Source organism: Rousettus aegyptiacus, unplaced genomic scaffold, assembly GCF_014176215.1.
Source record: "Rousettus aegyptiacus isolate mRouAeg1 unplaced genomic scaffold, mRouAeg1.p scaffold_m13_p_1, whole genome shotgun sequence".
NCBI lineage: Eukaryota > Metazoa > Chordata > Mammalia > Chiroptera > Pteropodidae > Rousettus > Rousettus aegyptiacus.
The window spans coordinates 27,222,019-27,239,351 of NW_023416284.1; the positions used below are offsets into that span (position 1 = coordinate 27,222,019).

Genomic DNA, 17,333 nt, shown 5'->3' on the forward strand with positions numbered 1-17,333 from the left:
AATTAAATGATAAATGAACTGTATGTTAACATAACTATTGTTTTGTGTCAAAAATACAGCTTCCAAACAAAAAACTTAGTGAGAAGAATGGCGTTACTATAGATTTTTAAAACTGCTTTAATGCTTGGCTTAATAGAAACCACTGGAGTCTCATATCTGCCTCTGTATTCAATCTATGGCAAAATCACAGGTCCTGTATGTAACCTACGGAAAATGTGAGTAAAAAATGGCAAGGGACATTTTAGTATTACTAAGTTTTGTGAAAATTTACTAAGTATTATTTATTACATAGTTTTGACCTCGTGGACCCCCTAAAAGGGCTTTACACACTGCTTTAGCATGACAGGTTCCTACATGCAAAGAACTGAACATTACATAATAACCAAGACATGTGATTTAAGGTTTTTTTTTTTTTTTTTTTTTAAAGAGGGGGCGATCAAAGAATGAACAAAGAAAAATATGTTTTTCGGTTTATCAACATAAGAGAGAGAAACTGCACTAATCTGGAGCACTCAAAGCATTTAACAAAGAACTGCCTAGGACCCAGTTCTCTCTTCTATTCTTTAACATCCGTTCCCTTGGAATAGTATAATTGCTTGGCAGTCTTCAAAAAAAAAAAAAAAAAAAAAACCACCATACATAGAGGCAATATCAAGCTAATTTTGTTTTTTTTTCTACCCTAAGCAGGTTCCAGTGGATAGGGCACTTTTCATTAATAAATAAGCAATGTACCCTTTGGTTGACTGAACAGACAAAGCCAAATTAAAAAAGCAAAATATAAATGTTCAAAGAGAATATTTATTCATTAATTAATATAAAAACAATCTAATAGGATAGGATAAGTGAAAAGAAGAAATTATTGTCCTTCTTGGATTCTATGTTCCAGCCATATTAACCTGTCAGTTCCTTGAAATTTGGGGCACCAGCTCCCCTTGCTCTTTCACACTGCCAATCACTCTCATTATCTGTCATAATTCTATTTAACAGGCCTCCACTGAAATACCAGTTCTTCAAGGAAACCTGTCCTGACTCCTCGACTAAATTATACCTCTCTGCAATATGGTCCCAGAGTTCTCAAAACCCTCATATTTAGGGTGACCACATAATTTATTATCCAAATGCTATTTTGAGAATGAATGAGGAACTATTATACGCTGAGACAAGCAACATTACTGTCACCCTACATTACCAATTTATCTTTCCTGCATAAGAGCTTCATAAGGAAAGAGTATGGCCTGTCTTGTTTACCACTATTTTCTTCAACACTTAGCTCTATGCTTACAATGTAAAAGGTTTGAGCTCACACTTCCCTCCTTCCCCCTTTCTTTTCCTCCCCCTACCTTGAATGGCATGAATAATGCAAATTAACGTGAAAAAGGAAAAACTCATCCAGACAAAATGAATTACTATATTTTCTCCCAAGTCCTGATACTTTTCCATCCCTATAAATCTTAACTTTGATCATAAGCCTCTTATCTCATGCCTCCCCTTCCCACTCCACCCCTCATCAGAATATAAACCATGAGAGCAGAAAATGTGTGTTTTGTTTATTGTTGTTTTCCCAGCACCCAAAACAGAGTCTGCTCATGGCAGGCACTCAATACTAAATAAAATGTGTTCAATGAATGCTAGTCTCTCTACCTTGCCTTGTCTGTCTCCACTTCAAAGCCAAGCCGCATAACCCATGTTCCCAGATAGTTACAATAAAACATAATCTTTCCTTTCTCTGCACACAGTATTTTGTATCTTTCTTATAATACTTTCTACACATACTTTGCCTTTGTGCTAGAATTATGTGTCTTATCATGCTTCATTTTGCTTGGTATATCCCACAACATCTTAGCACAATGCCTGCAACAGTATCTACAAAACAAAGATTTGTGAAAATAAACTGGTAACATGACAGTACTATATACAATTGCAGGTATATATTTAGAAACCTAATACCATGTTAATTTTCCAGAGGAGTTTCTCCTTCCTGCATATATCCATCCCTAGCCCAGGTCCTTACCATTTCACAAACTAGACTACTGCAACTCCATCTACTTACTCAGCATTGTGGGAATTCAGAACAAACCACCCTAGAATGTGCCAATTTGGTATATGGACTAGTTTAAACTGAAGGTAATAAAGACCCAACAGACTCCAGAAAAACTTTTTACTTCTTCCTGAACTACCTTAAAGAAATCAGAAAGGGGACGTATACAAGGAAGAGAATTATTACCAGAGATAACTTTTTATACCTGAGAGATTTACCTGAAGAGCAGGGCAAACATTTAATTACCAAACGTTCGCTCTTCTCACCTTCCTATGAACTGCCTTTCTCCCTTTTGAAGCCCCAGACCCGTACCCCCTTCCTTAGCCTCAACTGCCTGGCTGCCTTTGAGTCTCATATCTTTGTAAGGCTCCCATATGTATCTAATTAAATTTATTTTTCTTATTAACGTCTTATTACAAATAGAATAAATTTATTTGACCAATTGTTTATTCAGTTTCCTTCATCTTGTCATATTCCTTTTGCCCTGAATTAGTCTGTAAACCTATTATATAAGCTGTGAAAAACACTAACACCAGAGATATGTATCTTCTCTGTTCTTAGGGGATCACAGCCCAGCAAAGGAGACTTAATATAGAAACAAATAATTGCTACACAGTATGAGAAATTCTATAAATTTGTAAAAATTCTATAAGAATATTAATGAAGAAATTAGGAAAGGCTTCACAATGTAGTTAAAATTTGAAATGGGTCTTGATAGTAGTGTGTGTGTGTGTGTGTTAGCGCAGATGCTGGAAATGTGCAGTGAGAAAAGCTGAAAGGTAAAGTTAATGTTTGGGGACAGCCAAAGTACTGACTAAAAACATGTTACAATAAACAACTTAGTATATCAACTAGTGCTCCTTTTCTCCTTCATTCTTGCAAACTAATTTAAAGTGTAAATTCACAAGAATTATCTTAAAAACAACACATGTACACTTAAAAATTCTGTGTACAAAATAATTATTACATGGTTGAGGAAAAGCATTTTAAAGACAATCAGGAAAATTCAATGTAATTAGACTATCTGCAGTGAAAGGGAGTAGTTTACTTATATAAAAAATTCACAATGTTGTATATGCAGAGGAAAGAGTTCCAAATAAAACACAAGAGACCTGTATTCAAGTCTCAGACAACAGCTGTGCCCGAATCACAAAAACAAACAAAAAACCTTTTACTTCCTAAACTGCCCACTTCAACTCAAAGAATTAAGATCAAAAAATAATGAACCTGAAACGATTCTGAAAAAACAGAAAATGCTATACAAACAAAATATCACCTTTACTGTGGTTTACTTGCTGTATTGGAAATAAACTTTAAAACCTATATTTCTGACATTATAACTCTGTCACATATTAAATAAAGAGCTTTTACCCGTTCTACAGATCGTGCCCTCTTCTTTGGCCGAGTAGGCAGCGTATCTTCCTTAGGATTGGTGTCTATTGCCCAGTAGGACCCCTAAAGGTAAAGAAATAAATTATATTAACAATGTATTACAGCAACTTTACAACATTAAAATGAATTTTTACAATCTCTGCTCCAAAAGCAAACATTTTGGAGATACAACAAATGTAGCATGAGAAGAAACACTAGTTTTGAACTGAAAAAAGTAAAGTTTATATAAGGAAAAAAAGTCTATTTATAACTAGATTAAAGAGAATAAAATCACAACCTGAAGAAGCCAAGTCCAAGAACTTCTGCCAGGGCCAAAGTAAAAAGAAAAATGATCAACTGAACACATTTTAAAATATATGCTAATTCTTAATTGAACACAGGATAATTATAACAGCACATGACATTCGAATCTAATAGAATTTTATGCATAAAGATACTATAGTTTCTGTACCCTGGATCTCGCCAATCGAAACAGTAAATGAAACAATTTACAAAGACAAACTGCTTGATCACATTTTATAAAGTAAGTGCATCCTGAGAAGCAACATAAATTTTTTAGTGCTTATTGTCACAATTCATTATAACTATTTATCCTGTCTTACTTATTGATAGTTCTCGAACCGCCCATTCAAAACTACATATGAACACCTACTATGTTCCAGGCACCCAGAAATTGTGATTCCTTCAAAAAATATTTTGAAAAGCACAGAGGTCTGCACATATTATACAGATGAGGAGACCAAAGCTCAGAAAGATAGTCGTTTGCTCATCCAAGGAAAGGAGGTCCAAGACCTGAATCAAGGTCTTGATTCTTAATTCCTTTTTCTCTCATTTATTCTTGTCTACACACACACACACACACACACACACACACACACACACACACACCAACCCCCTTCTCCCCCCCCACACACACACAAAGAGGAGGGTAAGAAAAGAAGGAGAGGGTAAGGGAGGGAAAAAAGGGGAGACAGGTATTTCGGAAAAAGAAATGCAATGCATTTCTTTCAGTTTATAATTAATCTTGGTGATGGTATTAAAGTTTATTTTTTGCCTATATTATTATTTCATTAATATTCCTAGGCTACTTTTTCAGGCAATATTTGACAATGAGAGAAAATACAGCTCATCTACTAATCCTCACACATTGTGCCTAACATGAATTATCGGTTTCTAGTTCCTTAAACATACCATGTTATTTCATGCATATGTGCCTGCTCTACATGCTGATTTCATTGCCTATAATATCCATCCTACTATAATGCCCTATAATGTCCACCTTGACAAACTCATATTCCACCTTTAAAATTTAGCTCAGATGTTATCTAAAGCAATCCTTCTCTGACCATGCTCAAGAATTCATCACTATTCCTCTGCAAAATCTCTTGTACTTTTTATACATTTAGACCATGGATTGCGCTTAACATTATTTACAGGTCTACACCCCTTCTAGGCTATGAGCTCCTTAAAGGCAGAAATTCATTTCTATATCCAGTATGACAGACACATGTCAGACACAGAGCAAATACTTATTTGTTGAAATGGGAAGAAAAAAATATTAGAGTATGATGCCAGGCCTTTCCCAATCCTAGTCTATTCAGGCACTTGAATTTAGCATGTAGCCACTTTCATTACCCAGCCATAACTGGGGCATTTTTCCATATTATCTTTTCAAAGTGGTTACTCCATGTCAGCTGATGAGCCTACCAGACTGAAGTAAACTTAATCAAAGAACAATGTAAAATGTAGATACTACAAAAATTAAGCACTAAAAATGAAAACAATAATTTTATAAGTAGGTTCAGCTAGCAGTTTCAAAATGAAGTAGGAAAGAGTAAGTTTTACACTGTTTTAATAAAAGTTGAAAATAAATCATAACGAAGAACTGCAAAACTCTGGACAATAGTTTAAAAACCACTGTTTACAGAAATAATAAACTCCACTGTTTAGTTTTGTTTTGCATGGGTATGTATATATATTAATCTGTGGAAACCACTCACTGTCCAAACTTTAGGCTAATGTGCTATTAAATATTTTAATAAAATTGTAAAAACAAATAACTATCTGTTCTTTCACATAAAAATGATTGGCTATGGCTTCTCACACATCAATAACAGAGAAAAAAATTCTTCATAAGCGTAACACTATCCATTATATATTCACAAAACCCTGAATGCCCAAATGCAAACACTGATAGTTAAAATGATCCACAGAAGGAAGTTGTAAAATCTTCCACCTAGTTGCTTTTGCGAATCACAGGTTTGGATTAAATCGCCTTAAAAATTCCCTTTACAAATCAAAACCACAGGTCACTACTTCACACCCATTAGGACGTCTATTTTCAAAAAAAAAAAAAAAAAAAAGGCAAAATACCACGTGTTCACAAAGATATGGAGAAATTAGAGCCCTTGTGCACTGCTAGTGGGAATGTGAAATGGTACAATCACTATAGAAAATGGTATGGTTGTTCCTCAAAACTTAACAAAATTACTACACACACACACACACACACACACACACACGAAGTTTCACTTCTAGGTATATACCCAAAAGAACTGAAAGCACGGACTTAAATATTTTACACTCATGTTCATAGCAGCATTGTTTACTATAGCTAAAACATGACAGCAACCCAAGTGTCCACTGATGGACGAATAAATAAAATGTGGCATATACATACAATGGAATATTAGTCTTATGAAGAAAGAAAAATCTGACATATATGAACCTGAAGACATCATGCTAAGTGAAATAAGTCAGTTACAAAAAGACAAAAGCCATGTGATTCTATTTACAAGAGGTTCCTAGAGTAGTCAAATCATAGAGATGGAAAGCAGAATGGTAGTTGCCAGAGGCTGGGGGTAGGGAGGATGAAGACTTACTCTTTAATGGGAACAGAGTTTCAGTTTGGGAAGATGAAAGAGTTCTGGAGATGCCTGGTGGTGATGGCTGCATAACAATGTCAATGTACTTAATGCCAATGAATTGCACACTGAAAAATGGTTAAAATGAAATTTTTATATGTATATTTTACCACAAAAAAGTTCCTCTCAGCTACCTTTAAAAAGCAGTTATCTCTGCTCTTCCTTATTAAACAATTTCCCACAAAATCTGCAAACTGCCTAAATACAGCCCATAAACACACACACGTTCCATCCAATTTCTTCCCAGTTCAGGGCTTACTCCTCTAGGCTCATATGGAGAAAGTAGGAAACAAGTTTTTTGTGTGTCGTTTTATTTTTAAAACCAGTTTTATTAAAGTATTATATTTTTTAAAAAGTACACTCACTTTAAATATAGAGTTCAAAGAATTTTGAAAAATATATACATTCATACTACACCAAAATCAAGATACAAAACATTTCCATCAGCCTTTAAAAGCTCCTTTGTGTGGCTCAACAAGCAATCCCTGTTCCTTTGACCCCTACCTCCATCCCATACAACCATTAATCTGTTTCCTATCATTGTAAATTAGTTGTCTTTTCTAAAATTTCATTTAAATGTACTCAAACTGTCAAACTTTTTCTACTTCCACTAGCAATGTATGGGGTTCAGCTGCCCTATGTCTTTGCCAATATTTGTTATTTAAAATATTTTTAATAATTTTTATTTTTCAATTATATTTGATATAAAATCTTGTATTAGTGTCAGGTGTACAACACGGTGATAAGACATTTTATAACTTATGAAGTAATCGCCCCGATAAATCTAGTTCTTACGACAGATCTCTATCACCCCGATAAATGTAGTTACCACAATACTGCTGACTATATTTCCTGTGCTATACTTTACGATCTCATGACTACTTCATCCATCCTCTTAACCCCTCCTCCCATCTGGCAACAACATGTTCTCTGTATCTATGAGTTTCTCTTTTGTTCGTTTGTTTTTTAGATTCCACACGTAAATGAAATTATATATTTGTCTTCCTCTAGCTTATTTCACTTAGCATAATGCCCTCTAGGTCTATCTAAGTTGTTGCAGATGGCAAAATTTCATATTTTTATGGCTGAGTAATATTCCATTGTATATATGTACCATTTCTTTATCCATTAACCTACTGATGGACACTACGCTGCTTCCATATCTAGACATTGTAAACATTGCTGCAATAAACATGTGGATGCACTTAACTTTTCAAATTCATGTTTTGGGTTTTTTCAGATAAATACCCAGAAGTGGGACTACTGGGTCCTTCTTTGTCTCATTATAGTCTTTGTTATAAAGTCTATTTTGTCTGATATAAGCATTGCTACCTCAGCTTTTTTATTGCTTTGTTTCCATTACCATAAAATATCTTTCCCCATCTTTTTACTTTCAGCCTGTGTATCTTTCTATCTGGAGTGAGTTTCTTATAGGCAGCATATGTAAGGGTCTTGTTTTCTTATCCATTCAGCCACCCAACGTCTTTTGACTGGAGCATTTAATCTATTTGCATTTCAAAGTGTTGACAGATATAATACTGGTTTGGTGGCTGTGAACTCCTTTAGCTTTTTCTTTCTGGGAAGCTTTCTACCTGTATTCTGATCTAAATGATAGCTTTGATGATAATCTTGGCTGTAGGTCCTGGCTTTTCATTACTTTGAATATTTTGTGTCAATCCCCTCTTGCCCTCAAAGTTTCTATTGAGAAATCAGCTGAAAGTCTTATGAAAGCTCCTTTGTAGGTATCTGTTTTTCTCTTACTGCTTTTAAGATCGTCTTTAACCACTGACATTTTAATTATGGTGTGTCTTGGTGACAGCTTCTTTGGGTTCATCTTGTTTGGAACTTTTTACGCTTCCTGGGCTTGTTTATCTATTTTCTTTGTCACATTAGGGAAAGTGTCCTATCATTATTTCTTCAAAAAGGTGTTCAATTCCTTGCACTAGCTCTTCTTCTTCTGGTTCCCCTGTGACACAAATGCCTGATACACTTGATGTTGTCCCAGAGGCCCCTTAAACTATCCTCATTTTTTTGGATTCTTTGTTCTTGTTACTGTTCTGATTGGGTGTTTTCTGCTATCCTGTCTTCCAAATCGATGATTCAATCCTCTGCTTCATCTAATCTACTGTTGATTTGCTTTAATGTATTATTCACTTCTAATTAGTTCTTTATGTTTTCTATTGCCATTTTTGTTTCCTCTTTGTTAAAGTTCTGAGTTCAGCTACTCTTCCACTAAGTTCACTGAGCATCCTTATAACCAGTGTTTTGAACTCTGTTATCTGGTAGGTTGCTTGTCTCCATTTTGTTTCTTTTTCTGGAGCTTTCATTTGGGACTTTTGCCTCCTCATTTTGACCGCCTCCCTGGGTTTCTTTCTATGTATTAGGTAGAGCTGCTATTATCTCCCAGTCTTGGTAGAGTGGCCTTATGTAGTAGTTGTCCTAGGGGCCCAATGGCCCAATCTCCTTGCTCATCTGAGTCAGGTGTGTCCCTTGTGTGAGTTGTTTGTACCCTCCTGTTGTAACTGAGCCTTGATTGTGATTAGCATGTCAGTGGGAGGGACTGACCCTCAGGCTGATTGGCTGTGAAGACTGGCTGTGACTACAGCAGAGCAGTTGTTGTGCAGGAGCTGACCCTACAGAGCAGGATTTGCTTTAGCAGGGCTCTGGTACCTACCAAATCTGCCTTTAGGGTATGCCATTTGTGGAGGTGGTTGGGTGGTGCTCAGGTGTGGTCTAACCTTGCCACTGGGTATGTTGATTCTAGGGCCTTCTGAGAAGGGCTCTGGTGCATGCCAAGATCAGCTGCTGCCTATACCCTACACAGGACCACCTGGTATGAACTATAAAGTGATCTACAGATGGTTGCCACCTGTGCTGGGTTTGGAGGTGCCTGGGGAGAGGCTAAGCTGCAAACTGGGGCCAGCTGCCAATAGTGCCAGTCTTGGGGCTCCTTAGCAAGTGGTAAGGGGCATGCCGAGGCCAAATGCTGCTTACTTAGGGTTTGTGACCCTTTGACAATGAAAGTCTGCAGCACAAGCCAAGATAAGCCATTTGTAAGGAAAAACCACTGGAAACAGCTTGAGTGGGCCAACAAGTTGAATGATCCAGGGTCTCAGGGAATCGCCAGGGTGGGGCAAGTGGTGTTAGCTAGGTTGACAGAGACTCAGATATGGCACCTATCTGTGTGTGCATGCTAGGTAGTGTGACTCAAAGGAACAATGGCTTCTGCCAACACTTATGTCTGGGAGAAAGCTGCCCCTCCAGCCCTTACTCTGAAGCCAGACAATTTGATTCCTCCATGTATGCACCTGGCACCTTTCAAACTGCTGTCCCAGTGCTGGAGCTCAGAGCGAGTGAGTCCATCAGCAAGTAATTCCAGGTGCAGACTCTCAAAGAGGAATGTCTGAGACTCACTCTCTGCCGGTTTTCACAGCTGGAAATTATAGGGACCTCTCTTCCCAGGACTGGAAACTTGGGCTAGGGAACAAAAATCTTAAGTTCATGAAAGTTAAATTTATCAATTTTCATTTTGTGGTTTGTATAGTCTGATGATTTTTTTTTTTTTTTTTTTTTTTTTTTTTTTTGCCTACTCCAACATGGCAAATACTTTCTCCCATATTTTCTCCTAGAAGTTTTATAGTCTTAACTTTTATGTTTAGGTCTCTGATCTACTTAAGAGTAACTTTCTATAAAAGAGTAAGGTGATCATTACAAATTTTTCTTCCACCCAGATATACATCATTCCCTGAAAAGACTATAACTTTTCCTCAATGAATTACACTGGCTTCTCCAAAAAAATAAATAAATAAATTAGGTGTGTGTGTGTGTGTGTGTGTGTGTGTGTGTGTGTGTGTATGACTATTTCTGAACTCTATTTGGTTCCATTAATCTACACATCTATCATTACGCCAATACTATTTTGTCTTGATTACTTTATCTATAAAGTCTTAAAATCAGGCACTCTGTCCTATAACTTTAGTTTTTTTCAACGTTTTGCCTATTCTAGGTTCTTCGCATTTCCACATAACTATTAGACCCAGCTTGTCAATTTCTTCAAAAAAATTAAAAAAATAAAAAGAAGTATGCTGGAATTTTTATTGGAATTTCAGTAACTCTATAATCAATTTGGAGAAGACTGACATATAATGAGTCTTCTAGACCACGAACATGCTACATCACTCCACTTATTTAGATCTTTTGTCTTGGAAATGTTTTATAGTCAACAGGTCTGCATATACTTTATTAAAATGTATCCATAATGTTTTCACTGTTTTGAATGCTATTGTAAATGGGAATGCTTTTGTTAATTTTATTTTCCAATTTGTTTCTTGGTAATATAAAAAAATACTGACCTAGTAATCTTGTGACTTTGCTAAACTAGTTCTTGTAGCTTTTCCATATTTCTTATGATTTTCTACATATGTAATAATGTTTGCAAATAAAGACGGTTTTACTTATTTTCCAGCCTAGATGCTTTTTCTTTTCCTTGCCTTACTCCATTGGCTTGGACCTTTAAGAGAATGTTGAGTAACAGTGAATGCAAACATCCTTGTTTGTTTTCAATTTCAGAGGGAAAGCATTTAATGTTTCTCATAATTAAATATGATACACATTTCATGTTTTCCATAGATGCCTTTAATCAAATTAAGGAAATTCCTTTTTATTCTTAGCTTGCTAGATGAGTACCACATTTTGTCAAACATTTTTTTCCTACAGTTGAGACGATATGATTTTTCTGTTTCTACTCACATGGTAAGTTACATTAACTAGTTTTCTAATTTTAACCAGCACTGAATTCCTGGGACAAATTCCACTTGGTCATGATGTTGTCTCCATTTTATGTATCAATGAATTTTCTATTGTGTTTATTTTTTGGGTCTATGTTCATGAAGAATATTTGTAATTTTCTTTTCTTGTTTTTTCTTTGCCCGACTTTGCCATCTTGGTGACGATGACTTCACGAAAGAGTTGTAAACTATTCCTTCATCCTCTTGCGTTTTAAAAGACAGTATGTGTAAGAACAGCATTGCTTTTTCCTTAAATGTTTCAGTTTTTGGTTTCATTGCTTTTTCTTTGTTCATTCTCTACTTTATTGATTTCTACTCTTACCCTCATTATGTCCTTCCTTCTACTTACTTTGGATTTAATTTACTCTTATTTCTCTAAGTTCTTAAGGTACATGCTTAAGTAATTGATTTCAGTCCCTTCTGATTTTTCTAATAAAAGTATTTAAAGTTATTAACTTCTTTCTAAACACTGCTTTACCTATGTCACAAATTTTTATATACTCTGTTCTCATCATTCTGCTTAAAATATTAATATCCCTTATGATTTCTTCTTTTACCCACAGATACTTTAGAAATGTTATTTAATTTATAAACATTTGGGGCTTAAAAATATTTTTTTGTTACTGATTTCTAATTTAATTCTGCTAGTCAGAAAACATACTTTTATCAAACTTTAGAAATCTACTAAAACTTGTTTTCTAGTCCAGTATATGGTCTATCGTCATGAATATCCCTTGCATCTTTGAAAAAGACAATGAACATTCTGTAGTTGATGAGTAGTGTTCAGATCCTTAATTTTTTGTTGTTCTATTACTTGCTGAGAGAATTGTGTCAAAATTTCCTGCTATGATTATAAATTTTGTCCAATAATTTTTAGAGTTTTGATTTCTTTTGTTGTTTAATTCTTTTGAAGCTCTGTCTTTAGGTACATACATTTATAGTTCTTAGGGTTGATCTTTCCTTCTGTTGTCTCCAATATGCTGTTAAGGCCATTCGATGAATTATTCATTTAATTTTTCTGTACTTTCTAGCTCTACAATTTTCATTTGGTTCTTTTTAAAGTTTTAATTTCTGTATTGAAATTCTGTATCTGTTCATTATTTGAATATATTTTAATTCTTTAACATATGTATAATGGTTGTTTTGAAAGTCATATGTGTTAAATCCACTATCTGGACCACCTGTTCCACCTGATTTAGGAGCTAAGGTAACTTCAACTCTTACCTGAGCTATACTGACATGTGTTTATTTCTCTTCCTACCTGTCTAAGCAAACTCTCCATGAAGTTTTCTCTGAGTAATGCACCATGCTGAATTCCAACAAAATTACTACAATATTTAGAAGGTCGTGTGGTATTGTGAAGAGAACATCTATTAACCCACAGACCTGGATTCAAATCCCAGAACTGGTTCAGTAATCTTGGGCAAGTTACCAAACCTTTGATCCACTTTCCTCATATCTACTTCATAGAGTTAGCATGACAATTAGCTCTCTAAGTATGTTCCAGGAAAACAAGTTATTACTATTTAATATCTGTATCCAACAGACACTTCCTGTTTATACTTAAGTCATTTTACAAATAATTTACAGAATAATAAAAGTTGGAAACAACCTTATGAATAATTTTAACAGAAATTTGAAACATCGAAATCAAATTTTATTTTATATGTAATATATATTATTTTAGTATATTCAAATGTTTTTGGATTTGAAGTTATATATACCAAAATAGTTAATATCTTCTGAAAGCAACTAATTTCTCATCACTATCATACATGAAACTAAATGTTCTATTTTATTATTACTTCTCATTCTTTTTGCTATATATTACTATCAAAAGGCAATATTGGTTCATATTTCAAATATATATTTAATAGATTATAGTACTTTATTAATTCTGGTTCTTCTTATATTTGCATTTTCAAAGTGTAATACTTTTAAAATTTTTGATGGCTCAGAATTTTGTTGAAGAATGACCATCTCTGCTCCACAGCTGTAAAAACTATTTTCATATCTGGTTTAAGTAGAATGATAAATCCAATTAACTTTTTCATTTCTTAGCATCTATTTCCATGCAAGTATCAGACTTCAAGATTTTGTATACACATCAGACTTCAAGATTTGTTCACTTATGAATTATATCAAGTGACTATTGGTGCACAAACATATAAAATGAAAAATACTGTTCACATGACTATCTAGAAAAAAAAATGATGATTCTAGTCACAAAATAATGCAAGATAAAGACCTTCTTGCTGACTAAATGGATGAGAGAATAGCACATATCTTTTTGTCCTTAGAAATTTATCATGAAGTCAACATTTCTTTGGTCTGGCAAAATTAATCTAGGATATCATCCACTCAATTTCATCATCATACTTAGAGTCTAGAGTGTTGCTGTCTGTCTTTATGTTCATCTTCTGTGTCTACTGAAAATACGTATCCATTTTCCTGTCAATTTTCATTGCTTTGTCATATGAGCAGGAAGAAAATCTAAACTCTTGCCTATGTTCAATGAAAACTAAAAGAAAAAAAAAACAATTAAGATGGCATCTATAGATTTTTATTATGCCTTCTTGAAAGATCTGATACTTTGAGCAACACAATAAGAAAAATGAAGGATAATAGTGATGATTTCATTACTGTATCATCCTTCTAAGTCATTCAATCAGTTTTCTGTATTCTTGTTATTTTAATATTTGGGCATTACAGTAAAAATCTGATGGGCAATGGTGAAATAATTCTTAAGATGATGAAATTATTTCGATACCAGAAAAATGAGATTAAGATCCCATAATGCGAGTTAGATTTAGAAAAAACTCATACATGTTAATTTTAATATAGAATAAGTTTTATTCTATTTTTTAAAATAAATTTTCTATTTGTTCTTTGGAAGAATTCTAAGAAAAGAATGTCATAAAATAATCATCTTTACAAAGTAGAACTGCTGAAAATTGATACTCAAAAACTAAATTGGGTCTAATGGACTGATGGTATACTGAGGGTTAAATAAAAAATATATAAAATATTTTCTTCTCCAGTACTTGGCAAAATATTCTTTTGTATTAATCTTATACTATGTTTTCTCACTTCCTACACCTTCTATCAAGGAGCAAGCCCACAAATATATAAAAAATGTTAAATTTCAAGGGGTGCAAAGGATCTTTAAAATAACTGATTGTAACTTTTATTTAATTATTGAAGTTCTGTCTACAAAAGTTAAATATATGGGTAACACTAAAAAATATGCCCTTTATTTAACATCTGCTGAATTCCTACTCTGTACAATGTAAATAAAAGATAAATAACAATAGCTAAAATATTTTTAGTGAATCTTATTATCAAAAAGAAAATGTAAGAATAAGCTATACTTGAATATAAGCTATATATTATCTAATCCAACAACTGGGAAAATGACACACATTGAATTACCCAAACTGGCTTAACTTCTCAAGCTTTAGACAGGTATCAGAAAGGTAACAAGCTTTCTCTTAATGAGAATTCATCACGGGTTGACCATGTGCTAGTCATAATGCTAGTACTAGGAATACAAATAAAATCGAAGTCTCAGTCCTTAAGTGTGGTCAGGGAGGTAGAAAAGATACCTGCATGGTAAACTCTCACCACCTTCATGTCTTTGCTCAAAAATCACTTTCTCAATGAACATGCCTAGCTTATTCCTTGGAAAGTTGCAGTCTACATCCCAGTCCACTTTATCCTACTGTAATTTTCTACAGCATTTATAACTGTCTAACATTCTGTATAATTTATGTATTTTGTTTATTGTCATTCTCCCATAAGGCTGTAAGTTCATCAAGGGCATGGATTTTTGTCTGTTCTGTTTGTTGATGCATTCCAAATGCCTGGAATAATGACTAGAATATAAAAGGCAAATAAGCAGTCACCATACAGTGCTAAGATGAGGTAAGCTGAATTTTTGAGAATGATCATGCTCAGATATGGTAGAAGGAAGAAAGGAAAACAATTTTAGGGCAGAGGAAATGGTTCATACATAATAAGAACTTTTAACATAGCATTCATGAACTCCCAGGGGTTTTGTGGACAGGACTCAGGGGTTCCATGAACTTGGTCGTTCATTATGAATATAAGGAACCACAGTATTAGCAATGCCTAAAAGCCAGTTTGTTTCCTATCTCATTAATAGTCTTTGTCTCAAAATGTCACTCATTACTACTCATTATTTCTAATTTGTTATTTAAAGTTACCATATTAAATTTTGTTCAACTTTGTTATTTAAGGAAGTATAGATTACTGTATCATGAACTTGTTATAGTAGTTTTATAACTATTTTGATTTAACTGCTTATCTTTTTAATCCTATATATTCTGGTTTATGTCTTTAAAATATTATCCAGGGTTCACGGGCTTCAACAGAATCGTCAAATGAAGCCATGGCATAAATAGGTGTAAAGAATTCAGGTGCTAAAGTCAGAGACATATGAGAGAGAATAAGACATTAAGGAAACTGTTCATCTCACTAGGTTAAGAAGAAAAAAAAAAAGGACACAGTAAGAGATGAGTCCAGAGAGCTAAAAAGAATTTAAAAACTCATTTTTGCTTTATTTGAATGTTATTATTTCCTTACTTCAATATTTTAGGTAACATGCTGATTCTAAGTTTCCTTGTAATTATTAATTCATAAATCCTGAAAAATTAAGAATACATTATTGATATCAAACAATCCAAAGTTCAAAGTCTTAGGAACATTTACAAAGTCTTAGGAACTTATTTTTTAACTTCTCTACAAACTACCAAAACTAGGCAACACAGAAAGGAGATGTGCTAATACACAATTTATAATCATTTTTTATGTAGTAGAAGCTTTACACAATGAAGAGTGGGCCAACAACTTTCAAGAAATCTTAATCTCCGAACCTAATATACCATATGAAATGTCCTGTTTATAAGTGATTTCCTCACTAGACCAAAAGTTTTAATGGCAGTGATATCTTATTCATCCCTGTATCTCCAGAGCCAGGCTTACTATTAACCATAAAATTATAACAGTTGCTAAACTTAACTCCAATGACTGTCATGCTACCAAAATCTTGAAGTCTGATACTTGCACAGAAATAGATGCTAATCCAATTAAAAAATAGACAAAGATCTAAACAGACATTTCTCAAAGGAGACCTATGAATTTCCAATAAGCACATGAAAAGATTATCATCATCATTTGCCAGGGCAATATAAATCAAGACCATAATACAATGAAATATCATTTCACATCCACTAGGATGGCTATAATCAAAAAGACAATAAAAAATGTTGGCAAAGATGTGAAAAACTGGAAGCCTCATAATTGTGAGAATGTAAAACAATGCTACTGATTTGGAAAACAATCTGACAGTTCTCAAAAAATCAAGCATATGACCTAGTATTCCACTCCTAGAGAAATGAAAACATATCCGAGAGAAATGAAAAATTAGATCCACATAAACTTTTACACAAATGATCACACAGCAGCATTTTTCATAAGAGCTAAAGTGAAAACCCAAATGTCCATCAATTGCTGAAAAGATAAATAATTTGATATATTCATACAACAGACTATCATTCAGTCATATTGCTACATGCTAAAACAGATGACCCTGAACACCTTACGCTAAATCAAAGAGGACAGACACAAAAGGCCACATATTATATGATTCCATTTATATAATATGTCCAAAATAGGTGAATCCGTAGAAACGGAAAGTAAATAAGTAGTTCCATTAGCTTGGGGAGTGGGAAGGAGATGGGGAGTGACTGTTAATGAGTATGGAGTTTCTTTCTGGGGAGATAAAATGAAATTGTCCTGGAATTAGATACTGGCGATAGTCGTACAACTTTGTAGATATATTAAAAACTACTGAATTATACACTGTTAGATGGTAAATGTTATGGTATATGAATTACATCTCGACAAAAAATATTCTTAATTAAGAAAAAATAGAAATCAAGGATCTCTCATCTAATATAGCAGTAGGTTTGACAGTCAAAAGTCACCTGTCACAAAGCTAAATCTGTGGTACTGCCCAGAAAGAACACAAGTCTCTTGATTTATAGCTGTTTCCTGACTTTACTGTGGACCACGTCAGTCTTCGATAAAAGTCCTAAATAGTCATTAATGTCAACAGAAAGTCAAGCAATACACTTACTTGACAAATAAGAATTCCAAAGAGGAAGTGAA

At 33.9% G+C, this 17,333-nt stretch overlaps 1 protein-coding gene across 2 annotated transcripts in view; it reads right to left on the reverse strand.

The window, feature by feature from the left end:
* FOXJ3 (forkhead box J3) overlaps nucleotides 1-17,333 on the reverse strand; it is a 109,021-nt gene that overhangs the window by 33,006 nt on the left and 58,682 nt on the right. For both annotated transcript variants that reach the window (XM_016139996.2, XM_016139997.2), the window contains exon 5: nucleotides 3,410-3,493. In XM_016139996.2, coding sequence (XP_015995482.1) covers nucleotides 3,410-3,493 — 84 coding nt within the window. The remainder of the gene's footprint in view (nucleotides 1-3,409; nucleotides 3,494-17,333) is intronic.